Source organism: Caretta caretta, chromosome 5 (assembly GCF_965140235.1).
Source record: "Caretta caretta isolate rCarCar2 chromosome 5, rCarCar1.hap1, whole genome shotgun sequence".
NCBI classification, from domain to species: domain Eukaryota; kingdom Metazoa; phylum Chordata; order Testudines; family Cheloniidae; genus Caretta; species Caretta caretta.
Genome location: NC_134210.1, coordinates 131,451,607 through 131,467,901, shown reverse-complemented (window position 1 = coordinate 131,467,901; position 16,295 = coordinate 131,451,607). Strand labels below are relative to the sequence as shown.

Genomic DNA, 16,295 nt, shown 5'->3' with positions numbered 1-16,295 from the left:
GACTAAAGTTTTAGCACTGAAAATGGCAGTGAGTAGGGTGACCAGTTGTCCTGATTTTACAGGGACAGTCCTGATATTTGGGGCTTTTTTTAAAATATGGGTTCCTATTACCTTCCATCCCCTGTCCTGATTTTTCACGCTTGCTATCTGGCCAGCCTACAGTGTAGACACAGCCTTAGTTACACTTCCAGGAACACTGGTCTCCTCTCCCGCCGTGGCCTATGCTGCTGCAGCTCCCTGTTCTGTCCCGAAAAACAGCAGGCGCAGGAGAAGCTAGGAGTAGGACGCAGCCCCGGCCTGCCTGCTGTTTCCCACCTCACCCAGGAGAGCAGCCCCTAGTAGCTACAGGGGACAGAATTGCTGGCCCGAGGCAGCAGAGTGGAACCCAGCAAATGAAGCGGCCTGGGGGGTGGCCTCAAGCTGGAACAAGTGCAGTGAGGTACTGCCAGGCTCCTGTCCAGCTACGGGAGCAAAGGGGGCGGAGCAGGAGCAGAGGACAGCGAGGGGGCGGGGCGATTGGGGCCCGCGCCGCGCTCGGAGCCTCTGCGCCTATTGGTGGGCTGATCAGAAAGACTCCACCCACGCGTAGGGGAACGGCCAATAGAGGAGAGCGATGCGCTGTTATCGCGACAGTTGAGCTGAAGCTGGCAGCGCCATCTTGAAGTCGGGAGAGGCCGTGTCCCTTTTCTGCTCCTAGGGGCTAATAGAAAAGGGGATGGGGGCCGGGCAGTGACTGAGTTAGCTGGGTCCTTGCGCCCCTCTTGTGTGGGTGCCGGAGCGGAGCAGGCGGCTGCCGGCGGGGGAGAATGGTGCAGTCCTGCTCCGCCTACCGCTGCCGGAACCGATACGACAAAGAGAAACCTATCTCCTTCCACAAGTGAGCACGGGGCAGGAGCGCGCCTGCGCGGGGCGGGAGCGCGCCTCGGCGGGGGGAGGGGCTATGCCCAGGGTGCGCGCTGGGGGCGCGGGGAGTAACGGTCATTGGCGAGAGGCCCAGAGCGCGTGCGCACTGGCTACTGGGGCGCGCACTCACCCAGCGTTTGTCCTGCGCAAGTGGGGCCTGTCTCAGTTGCTCCTCCCGCGTGGGGGGAGGGGTTTCTGAGGTGAGGCCCCCGCTGTGCCCTGCGCTGTACAACCGCTGGTGAGAGCCTGCCCCGCCCCTCCTGGGGGAGGAGGCGACCCTGCCTTGGCACCCTGGGACACATGCCTGGTCGGAGCCCGGGAGCAGGCACCCTGTCGCCTGGTGTGTGCTGGCCAGCTCAGTGGCATGGCCCTAACCCACAGGCTCGGGGCCTGCAGGGAGACGTAAACGCTGGGCAAACGAGGGGCTGCGCCAGCCGGTCTGACACTGGGTCTGGCTCCGGCTCCAGGCATCTGCACTGCTTGGTTTTAGCTTCCTAGGAGAACTTGTGACCGAGTCTGAGGTTTCTTCGCACTTTGCAGGTGTCCTGTGAACATGCTTGTTCGAGGCCTCGTGCTCTGTATTGGAATCCTCCTTGCCACCTGCTCGTTGGGTGGCCTGATGTTGGCCTGTTCTTTTCAGTTCCCCTGAATAATGCAAAAAACCTGCCCCTCGGCTCTGGTCTGTCCATGTCCTTTAAGAGATCTGCAAGCTGATCCACGCAGGTGACCCCTTGTGCCTGCCTATTGTGCCCCTATGCCCAGCAAGGGGATGGCTGTATTTATCAGCTTGCAAAATCAGGTCCTAAGCCAGAGGTGGGCAACCTACAGCCTGCGGGCCTGTCCTGCCTGGCCCCTGAGCTCCTGGCCGGGGAGACTAGCCCCCAGCCCTTCCCCTTCTGTCCCCCCCACCCCTGCAGCCATGCTGCCGTGTGGGGAGCGCTCTGGCTTACCGCTCCTGCTGGGCAGCATGGCTTGCCCCCGCGCACCTCCCAGGCTTTCTAATAAGCCAGTCCCGCCGCTCTGAGCAGCATGGTAAGGGGGTGGGGAGCGGGGGGTTTGGATAAGGGGCAGGGGGTCCTGGGGGCTGTCAGGGGACAGGGAGCAGGGGGCAGTTGGATAGGCTTGGGAGTCCCGGGGGGCCTGTCAGGGGGTGGGGGTGTGGATAGGGGTCGGGACAGTCAGGGGACAGGAAGTGGGTGGGGGGGTTGGATGGGTTGGGGGGCTTGAGGGGGGTAGTCAGGGGGCAGGAAGTGGGAGGGAGCAGGGGCAGGCTTTTTGGGGAGGCACAGCCTTTCCTACCTGGCCCTCCATACCATTTTGCAACCCTGATGTAGCTCTCGGGCCAAAACGTTTGCCCACCCTTGCCCTAAACAATGGTGCTGAATGTAGCAGTATCAGGGGGCTTTTTGTTCCTTTTTTATACAGCAGCTAGCACTGGGGGTCCTGGTCCATGACTAGTGTTTCTAGATGCTACACCAATACTTTGTCATAAGTGTCTTATATATATCTACAGTGCTATTGTCTTTTTAAAAAGCCTTGAAATGGAGCTGAAGGTTTATTTCATTTGCAGGTTTCCTCTCACAAGACCTGATCTCTGCAAGAAATGGGAAGCTGCTGTTAAAAGAAAAAACTTCAAACCAACAAAGTATAGCAGCATTTGTTCAGAACACTTTACTCCAGATTGCTTTAAAAGAGAGTGCAACAACAAGCTACTGAAAGAAAATGCCGTGCCCACAATATTTTGTTATACTGAACCTAGTGAGAAGGTAAAGGTAAACATGAAAACTCTTTCTTATAATACATACTTTAATTTATGTATACATAAATTATACTGGGGGGGAGGGATAGCTCAGTGGTTTGAGCATTGGCCTGCTAAACCCAGGCTTGTGAGTTCAATCCTTGAGGGCGCCATTTAGGGATCCGGAGCAAAAATTGGGGATTGGCTGAGCAGGGGTTGGACTAGATGACCTCTTGAGGTCCCTTCCAACCCTGATATTCTATGATTCTATGAAATACTGTAGTATAAGTATAGATTCTTTTAAAATGCAAAGAAGGGAGAGAAGCAGTGTTAAGGAGATATGGATTTAAGTCTGATCGTCTATTTCTGCACATGTGTAGAGAGCAGGAGAACTTAGAAGGGTCCCAAGACATCTAGAAGAGAGGTATGGTAATAACTAGAAATGCTCATCTGTTTTTGTGAAACTGTATGGAAAGTTTCCATTAAGAGCAAGCGGTCTTGCGGTTCCACACAGTCACCACCTGAGAGCTGAGCCAGTTGGCACTCGGGGTAAGGGTTATAAATATGTGAATTAGAGTCATCAGCTGATTGATGCAGGGCCAAAGAGATGGTTCTGAAATGAAGGCTGTGTCCCAGTACTTGTCTCACTTTGGGTAAAGGTATAGGTTCCCTATCTTGCTAGAAACCAATGAGTCAAGATGGGTGATGTTAGGATATAGATATTCAGGCCTGTCAGACAGGATGCTATCAAACTAAGTTTCTCTTTACATCTTCTGGGCACTTCCCTTTCTCTGGAGGTGATAGGCACTATCAGGACAGGATTGTATTCCTAACAGCCCAATAGCACCTTCTTTCAATGTGACTAGTTTGGAATGTGAGGATGTGACCCGTTGCTTCCCAGCTTGTGGCTGCCTCTGTTGCTTAGCCAAAGACCTTAGCCTAAGAACAGGGCCTCAGACTGTCACAGTAAGAGAAGGCCTTTACACCGGCAGACAGTGATTTTGATTCTTTCTTTTATACCTCTAACTAGCCAAGTGATAAGAATACACCTAAATTCTTAAAGTACAGGCCTTTGCAGACAGGCCTGAATATCTATATCCTAACACCTGACAGCTGTTGTTTGGTATATGCATGGATCCAAAACGTGAAGTCATTACTTCCTTAATACCAAGGCCATCTGATGAGGGTTCAAGTAGTCAGGGAAGCGGAAAAGCCCTATGTTAGGATATAGATATTCAGGCCTGTCGGTAAAGGCCTGTACTTTAAGAATTTAGGTGTATTCTTATCACTTGGCTAGTTAGAGGTATAAAAGAAAGAGAGAATCAAAATCACTGTCTGCCGGTGTAAGGTTCTTCTCTTACTGTGACAGTCTGAGGCCCTGTTCTTAGATTAAGGCCTTTGGCTAAGCAACAGAGGCAGCCATAAGCTGGGAAGCGACCGGTCACATCCTCACATTCCAACCTAGTCACATTGAAAGAAGGTGCTATTGGGCTGTTAGGAATACAATCCTGTCCTGATAGTGCCTATCACCTCCAGAGAAAGGGAAGTGCCTAGAAGATGTAAAAGGAAACTTAGTTTGATAGCATCCTGTCTGGCAAGAACTCACTTATCAATAGCTGGGATGTGAAATCCTCACTTCTGTATTGTTTTGTCATTATAGTTCCCACTTTGCTATTGTTTGTCTGTATAATCTCTGTCTGGTTCTGTGATTGTTCCTGTCTGCTGTATAATTAATTTTGCTGGGTGCAAACTAATTAAGGTGGTGGGATATAATTGGTTACATAGTCATGTTAGGATTGGTTAGTTAAATTTCAGGAAAATGATTGGTTAAGGTATAGCTAAGCGGAACTCAAGTTTTACTATATAGTCTGCAGTCAATCAGGAAGTGAGGGAGTGGATGTGTGGGTGGGGGAAATGGGAACAGGGAATGGGGGTGGGGAAATTGGAATCATGTTTTGCTAAAGGGGGAAATGGGACCAGGGACACAGGTGTAAGGCTCTGTGGTGTCAGAGCTGGGAAGGAGGATACTAAGGAAGGAAACTGGAATCATGCTTGCTGGAAGTTCACCCCAATAAACATCGAATTCTTTGCACCTTTGGACTTTGGGTATTGTTGCTCTCTGTTCATGCGAGAGGGACCAGGGAAGTAAGTGGGTGAAGGAATAAGCCCCCTAACAGGTGAGATAATATCTTTTATTGGACCAACTTCAGTTGGTGAGAGAGACAAGCTTTCAAGGGGGAACAGGTAGTTTAGCATAAGTAGTTAATCTATATTTCAAGAGACCATTGAAAGTGAAGTAGCCCGTTAATATGTCTCCAGTGCACTAATGTCTCATTTCACCCACATAGTTGTTGTTGGGACAATCCCTACACACTTGAATGAACTCCAAGAAAATTGATAAATGGCAAAAACACCCTATCACCTGTAACACTTTTCACAAAGTGATCACTTTATATCTGACACCTTGGTCCTCATCTTTAATGGTCCCTTGAAAATGTGTGTTAACTACTTATGCTAAACAATCTGTTCCACCTTGTATTTAGCTGTGACACGGACTGAGTACATTTCCCAGTCCTGAAGAAGAGCTCTGTGTAAGCTCAAAAGCTAGTCTCTTTCATCAACTGAAAGTTGGTCCAATAAAAGATATTACCTCACCCACCTTGTCTCTCTAATATCCTGGGACCAATGAGGCTACAACAACACTACATAGATACCAATTAAGCAGTCCGCTATTAGCTCAGGGACTGGAATTAGCTGCTGACTGCAAGAATCTTTGAACTGCTGTTTTTGCTTAGGAGATTCTCATGTGTTTTGGAGGGAACTGAGAGAGGCTGCCCTTCTCATGCTCTGGAGACCCAGGCATATTTTGAAGCCATATTAGAAACTGAAAAGATGAGAAGGCAGTGTGTATTCATGTTAAAGTGTACAAGAGTGTTTGTTCTGTTGCAGACTTACACTGAAATGTATGTAAAGAAACAAAGGTGTGGGGGAGATAACTCCCGATAGGTATCCTTTTTGGGTGACAGATCTGAAGTACTGTCCCACATTGATGCATCAATAGGATTTGAGAATAAATTGATAAATTAAACAGTAATACATCACCAGGCCCAGATGGCATTCACCCTAAAGTTCTGAAGGAATTCAAATACAAAATTGCAGAACTACTAACTATAGTTTTCAGAGTAGCAGCCGTGTTAGTCTGTAACTATACTAACTATAGTATGTAACTGATTGCTGAAACAAGCCTCTGTATCAGATGACTAGAGGATAGCTAATGTAACACCAATTATTAAAACACACTCCAGAGACAATCCTGGCAATTATAGGCTGCTGAGTCTGATTTCAGTAACAGGCAGATTGGTAGAAACTATAGTAAAGAACAGAATTATCAGGTGCACAGATAAACATGTTTTGTTGGGGAACAGTCAGTGTGGCTTTTGTAAAGGGAAGTTATGCTTCACCAATCTATAAGAATTGTTTGAGGGTGTCAAGAAGCATCTGTATAAGGGTGATCCAGGTGATATAGAGTACCTGGATTTTCAGAAAGTCTTTGGCCATGTCTACACTACGAAAGTACTCTGATTTTACAGAAGTTGATTTTTGGGAACAGATTATATAAAGTCGAGTGCATGCGTCCACACTAAGCACGTTAATTTGGCCGTGTGTGTCCACAGTACTGTGGCAAGCATCGACATTCCGAGTGGTGCACTGTGGGTAGCCATCCCACAGTCCCCACTGCCCAGTGGAATTCTGGGCTGAGCTCCCAGTGCCTGAGGGGGCCAAAAATTTGTCGCGGGTGGTTATGGGTAAATGTCATCAGTGAACCCTCCCTTCCTCCGTGAAAGCAACAGCAGACAATCATTTTGCGCCCTTTTCTCTGGATTGCCCGAGCAGACGCCATAGCACGGCAAGCATGGAGCCCGTTCAGCTCACCGCAGCAGTTATGACCATTGTAAACACCTCGTGCATTATTGTGCAGTTTATGCAGAACCAGCACCTGAAAAACCAGGTGAGGAGGGGACGGCAGCACTTTGATGAGGACATGAACACAGATTTCTCTAAAACCACGGTCCCCGGCAATTTGGAGATCATGGTGTTACTGGGGCAGGCTCATGCTGTGGAACGCCGATTCTGGGCCCGGGAAACAAGCACAGAGTGGTGGGACCGCATAGTGTTGCAGGTTTGGGATGATTCTCAGTGGCTCTGAAACTTTCGCACGCGTAAGGGCACTTTCATGGAACTTTGTGACTTGCTTTCCCCTGCCCTGAAGCGCAAGAATACCAAGATGAGAGCAGCCCTCACACTTCACAAGCGAGTGGCAATAGCCCTGTGGAAGCTTGCAAAGCCAGACAGCTACCGGTCAGTTGGTAATCAATTTGGAGTGGGCAAATCTACTGTGGGGGTTGCTGTGATGCAATTAGCCAACGTAATCGTTGAGCTGCTGCTATCAAAGGTAGTGACTCTGGGAAATGTGCAGGTCACACTAGATGGCTTTGCTGCAATGGGATTCCCTAACTGCGGTGGGGCTATAGACGGAATGCATATCCCTATCTTGGGACCGGACCACCAGGGCAGCTAGTACATAAACCAAAAGGGGTACTTTTCAGTGGTGCTTCAAGCACTGGTGGATCACAAGGGATGTTTCACCAACATCAACTTGGGATGACCGGGAAAGGTTCATGACACTTGCGTCTTCAGGAACTCTGGTCTGTTTAAATGGCTGCAGAAAGGGATTTACTTCCCAGACCAGAAAATAACTGTTGGGGATGTTGAAATGCCTATAGTTATCCTTGGGGACTCAGCCTACCCCTTAATGCCCTGGCTCATGAAGCTGTACACAGGCAACCTGGACAGTAGTAAGGAGCTGTTCAACTATAGGCTGAGCCAGTTTCATGACTGGCCAGCGTACTGGGTGCCACTTCTGTTTGTTTCTCCTTGATGAAAACCTGTCCCCTTGGTTGCCTCTAAATTTCCTGTAAGCCACCCGCCCTCCCTCCTTTGATCACAGCTTGCTGGCAAAGGAAATAAAGTCACTATCGTTTAAAAAACATATATTCTTTATTAATTGATTATAAAAATAGGGAGATAACTCACAAGGTAGCCCGGGTGGGGTGTGGGAGGAGGGAAGGAAAAGGCTACTTCAAAACTTGTTGAATGCCAGCCTTCTGTTGCTTGGGCTGTCCACTGGGGTGGAGTGGTTGGGTGCCCGGAGCCGCCTCCTTCCCCCCCCCGTGTTCTTGGGCGCCTGGGTGAGGAGGCTGTGGAACTTGGGGAGGAGGGAGGGCTGCAGCAGCAGTCTGTGATCCTACTGCTGTTCATGAACCTCCACCAGACGCCAGAGCATTTCCGTTTGATCCTGCAGTAGCCCCAGCTTTGCATCATGCCTCCTCTGATCTTCCTGCCGCCACCTCTCCTTATGTTCATCTGCCGCTTTCTTGTACTCTGCTTTTGTGTGCGTCCACACATTCTGCTGAGCTCTGTCAGTGCCGGACGACTGCATGAGCTCACAGAACATTTCATTGCGCGTGCGGTTTTTTTCGCTGCCTTATCTGAGATAGCCTTTGGGACGGAGGAGGGAGGCTTGAAACATTTGCAGCTGCTGGAGGGAAAAAAAAGGGAGTGAAGTATTTAAAAAGATACATTTTACAGAACAATGGCTATACTCTTTCACGGTGAATAACATTATTCGCATTACATAGCACATGTGATTTTGGTACAAGGTCGCATTTTGCATCTTATAGTGAGTGCCTGCGGCTTTGGCGTTAAAGATCACACACACAGTGCTGGGCAACAGAATTCGGCTTGCAGGCAGCCATGGTAAGCCATAGCCTTTCGGCTTCTGCATCCTTCATAATAGCAGCGCCCTCCTCTCCCGTACCAAGCAAAGCACGTTGAGTTGGCCATTTAGTGCTGCCGTTTTCCTGTTAACATGCAGCAGCAGAAACCAAACTAACCACCCCCTCCCCCCATTCAATTCTCTGGGATGATTGCTTTACCCCCCCCCCCCCCCCCAACCGAGTGGCTGGAATCAGGGAAGATCCCTGCTAGCCAAACATGAACAGCTCAGTGCCAGTGCCCACCCCACCCCACCCCCCCCGGCGTGGCTAACTGCGGGGAGGATTTCTTTTCAGCCACAGTTAAACAGCCCAGTAGGAATGGCCACCTCTGAATGTCTCCTTTATTAAATTCCCCTATCTCAACTAGTTACCATGAATGATATCACTCTTCTGAGGATAACACAGAGCGATAAAGAACGGATGTTGCTTGAATGCCAGCAAACACCGGGACCATACGCTGCCAGGCTTTGTCATGCAATGATACCAGATTATTTGCTACTAGCATGGCGTGGTAAAGTGTCCTACCAGGTGGAAGGAATAAGGCTGCTCTCCCCAGAAACCTTCTGCAAAGGCTTTTAGAGTACCTCCAGGAGAGCTTCATGGAGAGGTCCCTGCAGGATTTCCGCTCCATTAACAGACTTTTCTAGTAGCTGTACTGGCCACGAATGCATCCCAAGTCCTCAGGGCTACTTAATCATTTAAAAAACGCTTGCTTTTATAACATGTATTGCATTTAAAAAGGTACACTCACCAGAGGTCCCTTCTCTGGCTTGGTTGGATTGGGAGGGTATTTCAGTCTGGGTAATAAAAAGATCCTGGTGTTGGGGAGAACGGTGTGCTGTCCTCAAGCTCGTCGTCGTCCTCCTCCTCATCTTCCCTGTCCACAAAATCCTCAAGCATGGCGGAGAGTACCCCATCATCGGAGTCCACGGACTGGGTTGGGGTAGTGGTGGCGGCCCCCCCTAGAATTGCATGCAGCTCGGTGTAAAAGCGGCATGTCTGGGGCTCTGTCCCGGAACATGCATTTGGTTCTTTGGTTTTCTGGTACGCGTGTCTGAGCTCCTTAAGTTTCACGTGGCACTGTGTTGTGTCCCTGCTGTAGCCTCTATCCCTCATGGCCTCGGAGATTTTTTGAAAAGTTTTGGCATTTCGTCTTTTGGAACGTAGCTCTGATAGCACAGATTCCTCTCCCCACACAGCGATAAGATCCAGTACCTCCTGTTCGGTCCATGCTGGAGCTCTTTTTCGATTCTGGGACTGCATGGTCACCTGTGCTGATGAGCTCGCCTGGCCAAACAGGAAATGAGATTCAAAAGTTCCTGGGGCTTTTCCTGTACACCTGGCCAGTGCATCCGAGTTCAGAGTGCTGTCCAGAGTGGTCAAAATGGTGCACTGTGGGATAGCTCCCGGAGGCCAATACCTTTGAATTGCGTCCACAGTAACCTTAATTCGAAACGGCGATATCGATTTCAGTGCTAATCCCCTCATTGGGGAGGAGTACAGATATCGGTTTTAAGAACCCTTTATGTCGAAAAAAATGGCTTCGTTGTGTGGATGGGTTCAGGGTTAATTTGATTAAATCTGCTAAATCTAACATAAACTCATAGTATAGACCAGACCTTTGAGGAGGTCCCTCACCAAAGGCTCTTAAGGAAACAAAATAGTCCTGGAATAACAGGACTCTTATGGATCAATAACTGGTTTAAAAGATAAGAAATAAAGAGTAGGGATAAATATTCCATTTTCACAATGAAGAGAGGTTCTGCCAAGGAGCTGTCCTGTTCAACATATTCATTAATGATCTGGAAAATGGAGTGAACAGTGAAATGCAGACATTTGCAATTGCTACATATATATTCAAAATAGCTAAGTCCAAAGCTGACTGCAGAGTTACAAAGGGATCTCACAAAACTGAACAACAAACTGGCAGATGAAATTCAACACTGATAAGTGCAAAGTAATGCACACTGTTTTTAGGTGAGGAAGTCTGTATAAGGATCACCAAAAGGTTTACTGCTTAATAGTTTACTTAATAAGTTATTCAAAAGTATTCCTAATGCTTTTTGCAAATGTCTGTATGTGTATTAATTGTTCACTAAGGAATTGTAGAGCGCTTTCTCTCTTTGCTGTTTATTAGGGCTGTCGATTAATCACAGTTAACTCACGTGATTAACTCAAAAAAATTAATCTCAGTTAATTGTAGTTTTAATCGCATTGTTCAACAACAGAATACCAATTGAAATGTATTAATTTTTTTGGCTGTTTGTCTACTTTTTCAAATATATTGATTTCACTTTCAACACAGAATACAAAGTGTACAGTGCTCACTTTATATTTTTATTACAAATATTTATACTGTAAAAATGATAAAAGAAATAGTATTTTTCAATTCACCTCATACAAGTACTGTAGTTCAATCTCTTTATCGTGAAAGTGCAACTTACAAATGTAGGTTTTTTTGTTTTTTTTGGTTGCATAACTGCACTCAAAAACAAAACAATGTAAAACTTTATACCTTACAAGTCCACTCAGTCCTACTTCTTGTTCAGCAAAGACAAACAAGTTTGTTTACGTTTACGGGAGATAGTGCTGCCCACTTCTTACTTTCTGGTGACATTGCAAATAAGAACTTTTGTGAGAACTTCTGTAGCCAGCATTGCAAGGTATTTGTGTCAGATATAGTAAACGTTCCTATGCTTCGGCCACCGTGCCAGAGGATGTGCTTCCATGCTGATGGCTCTCGTTTAAAAAAGATAGTGCATTAACTAAATTTGTGACTGAACTCGGTGAGGGAGAATTGTATGTCTCCTGCTCTGTTTTACCCACATTCTGCCATATATTTCATGTTATAGTAGTCTTGGATGATGACCCAGCACATTCGGTTTTTAGAACACTTTCACTGCAGATCTCTCAGAACACAAAGAAGCTACCAATGTGAGATTTCTAAAGATAGCTACAGCACTCAACCCAAGGTTTAAGAATCTGAAGTGCCTTCCAAAATCTGAGAGGGATGAGGTGTGGAGCGTTCTTTCAGACGTCTTAAAAGAGCAACGCTCTGACTTGTAGGCTCTGAAGTTTTACATTTGAACACTAATTTTTTGGACATAATTCTACATTTGTAAGTTCAACTTTCATGATAAAGAGATTGGACTACAGTACTTGTATTAGACAAGTTGAAAAATACTATTTATTTTGTTTTTACAGTGCAAATATTTGTAATAAAAATAAATATAAAGTGAGCACTGTACATTTTATATTGTGTGCTGCAATTGAAATCAATATATTTGAAAATGTAGAAAACAGCCAAAAATATTTAAATAAATGGTATTCTATTATTCTTTAACAGTGCAATTATTGATCGCTCTACTGTTTATTAATTCCTACATTCAGGGTTTTTGATCCCATAGCTGTGAGGTTGAACTCTTCTATCTTTTCAGAAAAGAGTGTTACGCGCCTGGGCTATGCTTTAGCGAAAGGAAGTGCAAGAAAAAGTGGAATGTAATAGAAGTATAAATATTACCTCTGCATTCCCCTCACACACCTTGTCTGTTACATATGCAGTGTTACTGCCTCCAAACATCAAATGTAGCTCCTCCTGACAGAGCAAGTGTGTTTTTTTTTTTTCATTGCACCACCGAGTGACACACCCAGGCTCTACCCTTGGGACTAGAGTGGGTTATTCAATTCTTCCCCTTCGGCACACTGAGTGCACGGAACAGGAGTGATTTGGAGGATTCCTAGCTTCTATAAGGGAGATAATAAATGCACCAATAAGTCTCCTTTCGCTTGCCCCTTTGAGAAGGGAACAGAGAGGATGGTGAGGATAGCAGAAGAACAGCAGAAAAAGCTCAAAGAGATATGGGGGGATGACAGACGGGAAAAAGATGGGGAGAGAGGCACACAGGAGAGTAGGAAAATAAAGAAAATAGCCTGGAAGTAAAGAGGGAATGTAAGTGGAAAATGGAAGGCAGCTAGTAAGAAAGACAGATAGACACAGCGTGTGCAAGAAAAAATGAGCCATTTTCAGGTAAATACACTTCCTTTATACTTTCTTCTCTGATTGTGTTTCCCTGATAGAAAAGATGTGTGGTGGGAACCAAGTTAGACACAAGAGAAAGGGTGAGATGGAGAATATTCTAACCACGTTGCTGTCCAGGAGGTGTGGTGGCACACCAATACTTTTTAGTCTTCAAAAGCTGCCACAGGACAAATATATCAGGATCAGTGACAGTTCAAGTTCCTGCATCTGACCACTGTGCCTCAACCCATGTGGATGGACCACTTCTAGGGAGCAGAGTGTAATTCTCTCTGTGCTCATTCATTCTTTGGCCCCTCTTTTTGTACTGTTAGTAAGGATGCCTGTTAGTGTAAGTTGTGGAGGTGGATTTGGCGATGTACGCAGCTGTTCACTCGGAGCTGTTGTGATATTACCAGCTCATTTCCAGAGGTTTTAAAATGACCATAGATAGTGGTAACCATTACTCTCAGAGCAGGGTTCAGATTGATGATCTTGATGTAAAAGGCTGTGTAATACTGTTTATTTTAATACTTGTTGCCGTTTTTCCTATTAGGATCTTTGGAACAAAAACTTAATTGGGTATAAGAAATGCTTTGAATTCGCCCATAATAGGTCCGTGATGGAATACCAAGGGAGCAGGCCACGTATACTGAGAGGGAGATCTTTTATAAAAGATGCCATGTGCCATCACCCAAAAAGTGGAGACTCGAATTGGAGGATACCAATTTCTACAAGTCTTAGTCTGGCAATTGTAAGATTGTCCCAAGTGCTCCTAAGGAGGGTGAATCGCTTACTGAGAGACATGCTTTCCTTTTCCTCTTTCCCTTGCAATCTTCCCCACAAAGGGGGCTCTGAGAATTACAGTTGACTAGTACAAGTTTGACCTGATCAAAATGCTTGACATCTTCATGTGTGAGGCTAAAAGATACATTTTGACAAAAACATAGGTTCATTTTATCTGAGGCATACAACTGGGATTGTCAGATTGAAGTTGTGCTAATGTATACTGATTGATTATACATAGGCACCTACAAGAAACTTTAAATCAACACCAGAAGCAAAACTGACTTTCCAATTACACTCTGCTTAATATCATAGTCTATGCAGAAGCAATGTCTAGGGAGTAGATTAAAAACAGACCCTAAATTGCTTGGCTAGGATGTCTTGGATAGTGCTGTATTTCCATGGTCTACACCTATATATTAGATCTAGCTCGATTGCTCAGGGCTGTGAAAAATTTTGCACCTTGTTAGGTAAATTGGATTCTCACTGTAGACAGAGCTAGGTTGACAGAAGGATTCTTTGTGGTTATTACTTCTCAGAGGGGTGGATTATCTACATCAATGGCAAAACCTCTTCTGTCGATGTAGGAAGCGCCTACAATACTTACATAGTATAAACATACCCCTAGAACCTTGTGCTCTGAGGATTTGGCAACAGCTTATGTAATCTGCAAGTACTTGGGTGAAGTATATGGCATCTCTGTCTCTGACACTGTTAATGCCATTAAAAGCATTGAGACCATCAAAGCAGACAGTTACAAAATTGACTTCCAGTTCAATGCACCTTTCACCGAGAAGTTCTTAGCTGTTTTTGCTAGATATTGGATATGCTTACTGTTGTGTTTCAAGAGCAGTGTTTCATGTAAGAGTCCAAACAGATGCAATTCTGAATGCTCTCTATATCTTTGGGGCAGAAAGGATTTAAGTCTTCCCTCTGTTCATTTCCTGTTTTGGGGGGACTTGGGCACATTCCATCTGTGCTAGATAAGTACACCAAGTGTATCTAGGTTAAAGTGACTGAGTTCTTGCAGCTGATAACTCTTCAACCATGTGGTGGAGTTAAAGACTGGACAGTTTATAATTTTATAAGTGTTTTGACAAAGTCTTCAGAAGTGACTAGAGATTTTGGTTGCCTCAATTTCTAGGTGTCCAACTTGAGACTTTTAAGCCTTTAGGGTGGGTCAAACTGAGCATTGAAAACTGAGGTTCCTCAAATCACTAGTCACTTTTGAAAATGTAGGCCATCAAACTTCATGAACAGAATTAATGCTAAAAAGTGGGGTGCTTATCACCTTTATTTACTAATTTCAGCCATGCTTAGTGCATTGTCAGCTCGGTGCTGAAACTGTTGCATACAGATTATAATGTGGCAATTAGATATGCCGTTCACAAAACAGATTAACATGTACTTTCTGTCTTGCTGTTTTAGACTGAAGAATTTACAGAGCAACCCGAAGATCTGTCTGCGGCACCACCACCCCCTCCACCACCCCCTCCTCTGTTACCACCTGCCCCACCGCAACCTTCCTTTCCTTTGCCTCAAATAGATGCAAGATTGGTAGATCCAAGTATTGGATTATTAATGCCTCCTCTCCAGACCCCTAATAATCTTGCCGTTTTCTGTGATCACAACTATACCGTAGAGGATACAGTACATCAAAGAAAGAGAATTCAGCAGCTGGAGGAACAAGTTGAAAAACTGCGAAAGAAGCTCAAGACAGCGCAGCAGCGATGCAGACGTCAGGAAAGACAGATTGAAAAATTGCGAGAGATCGTTCAGTTTCAGAAGGAAAAAGACATAGTGGCAGGAAAAGGCTATGTGATTCTACCTAATGACTATTTTGAAATCGTAGAAGTACCTGCATAAAAACATTGACCTTAATTTTAAAGGGGCAGTGCCAAATAGGCTCTTCAGACTAACACAGAAGTTCAGTTTAAAAACAAATGCTCTCTAATTGTGTGTAAAACCATTCTAAAAATAATAAAGAAGCTATAAAATACTCAATAGACCACAGTTTATTCATTGTCATTGCAGCTTTTAACACTTTTAATTAGGCTTGGCAGAATTAGACTTTTTTTTTTTTTTTTTGTAATATTGATGGAAAATATCAATGTTTGTTTGTTTTTAAGGTTTTTTTGGTTGATAATTTAAATGTTCAGTCCTGTGCAAACTTATGGGGGGGAGGGTCAGATAATTGTTTGACAGTAGATAAAGCTTTAATGTTTTGAATTGCACTATGACTGTTAAAACACAAATTGTCAACATTACATGTCAAAATATACAAAGTAAATGTCCTTAAATCACTAATAAATTCTCAAGCAGTAATTTTGATTATTGATGAAAATATTTTTCCATTCGTTTATATGAAATTGTCATTTACTGACATTTACCAATGAAAATCTAACCCTTCAATGGCTAGTTTTAATAAACTGAAAAAATGTTTTACAAACATATCTCACAATTAGAATCTGCATTTGGTTTTAAAAATCGCCATGCTTTTAAGAGGGGGAGGATGCAGGTTAAACAAGTATAAAATGTATAACAGAATTTTGGAATGGTTGCCTGGGAGTTGGGTGGGCAAAGAGTATCTCAGCTGGGAGTGAAGACTATGGGGGGCAAGATTTTCAAAAGCATTTAACATCTGCCTCACTTTGCTCCCACTTCCATAGACTTCAGTGGGAACAGAGGCACTTTTGAAAATCCCACCTATCTTTTATTCTCTGCGTTTTGCAGGATGGGATAGCTTTCTAACCTCAAACTAATAATCCTCTGCATGTTATATTGTCAAAGCATTGTATAAACACTAATCCAACATCATTCCAGTGAGTTAGAGAAAGTGTATAGTCAGCCCCATGAAATGCACCCCCTTTCTTTTGGAAAACCTCATGGGAGGAGGGAAACGTTAAAATATCTGACTCTGAAGCTGTAGCTATTGGGAGATATACTCCCCAGAGGAAGCAGGTTTAGTACTGCATTGGAAGTTCCATCAAACCCATGTTACGCTATGTTTCTGCTT

General features: G+C 45.0%; 1 protein-coding gene across 3 annotated transcripts; it reads left to right on the top strand.

Moving 5' to 3' along the window:
* The first annotated feature begins 633 nt into the window (after window positions 1–633).
* On the top strand, window positions 634–15,278 carry THAP1 (THAP domain containing 1). Of its 3 annotated transcripts, none has more exons than XM_048851645.2 (3): window positions 634–877; window positions 2,474–2,669; window positions 14,708–15,278. In XM_048851645.2, exons 1-3 carry the CDS (start codon window positions 807–809, stop codon window positions 15,143–15,145), a joined length of 705 nt encoding a protein of 234 aa, XP_048707602.1. In that variant the 5' UTR covers window positions 634–806; the 3' UTR covers window positions 15,146–15,278. The 3 variants fall into 3 exon arrangements, with proteins under 3 accessions (XP_048707602.1, XP_048707600.1, XP_048707601.2); XM_048851643.2 differs by having other exon boundaries at window positions 2,474–2,675; XM_048851644.2 differs by lacking the exon at window positions 634–877 and adding an exon at window positions 1,456–1,626 and having other exon boundaries at window positions 2,474–2,675.
* The last annotated feature ends 1,017 nt before the right edge of the window (window positions 15,279–16,295 follow it).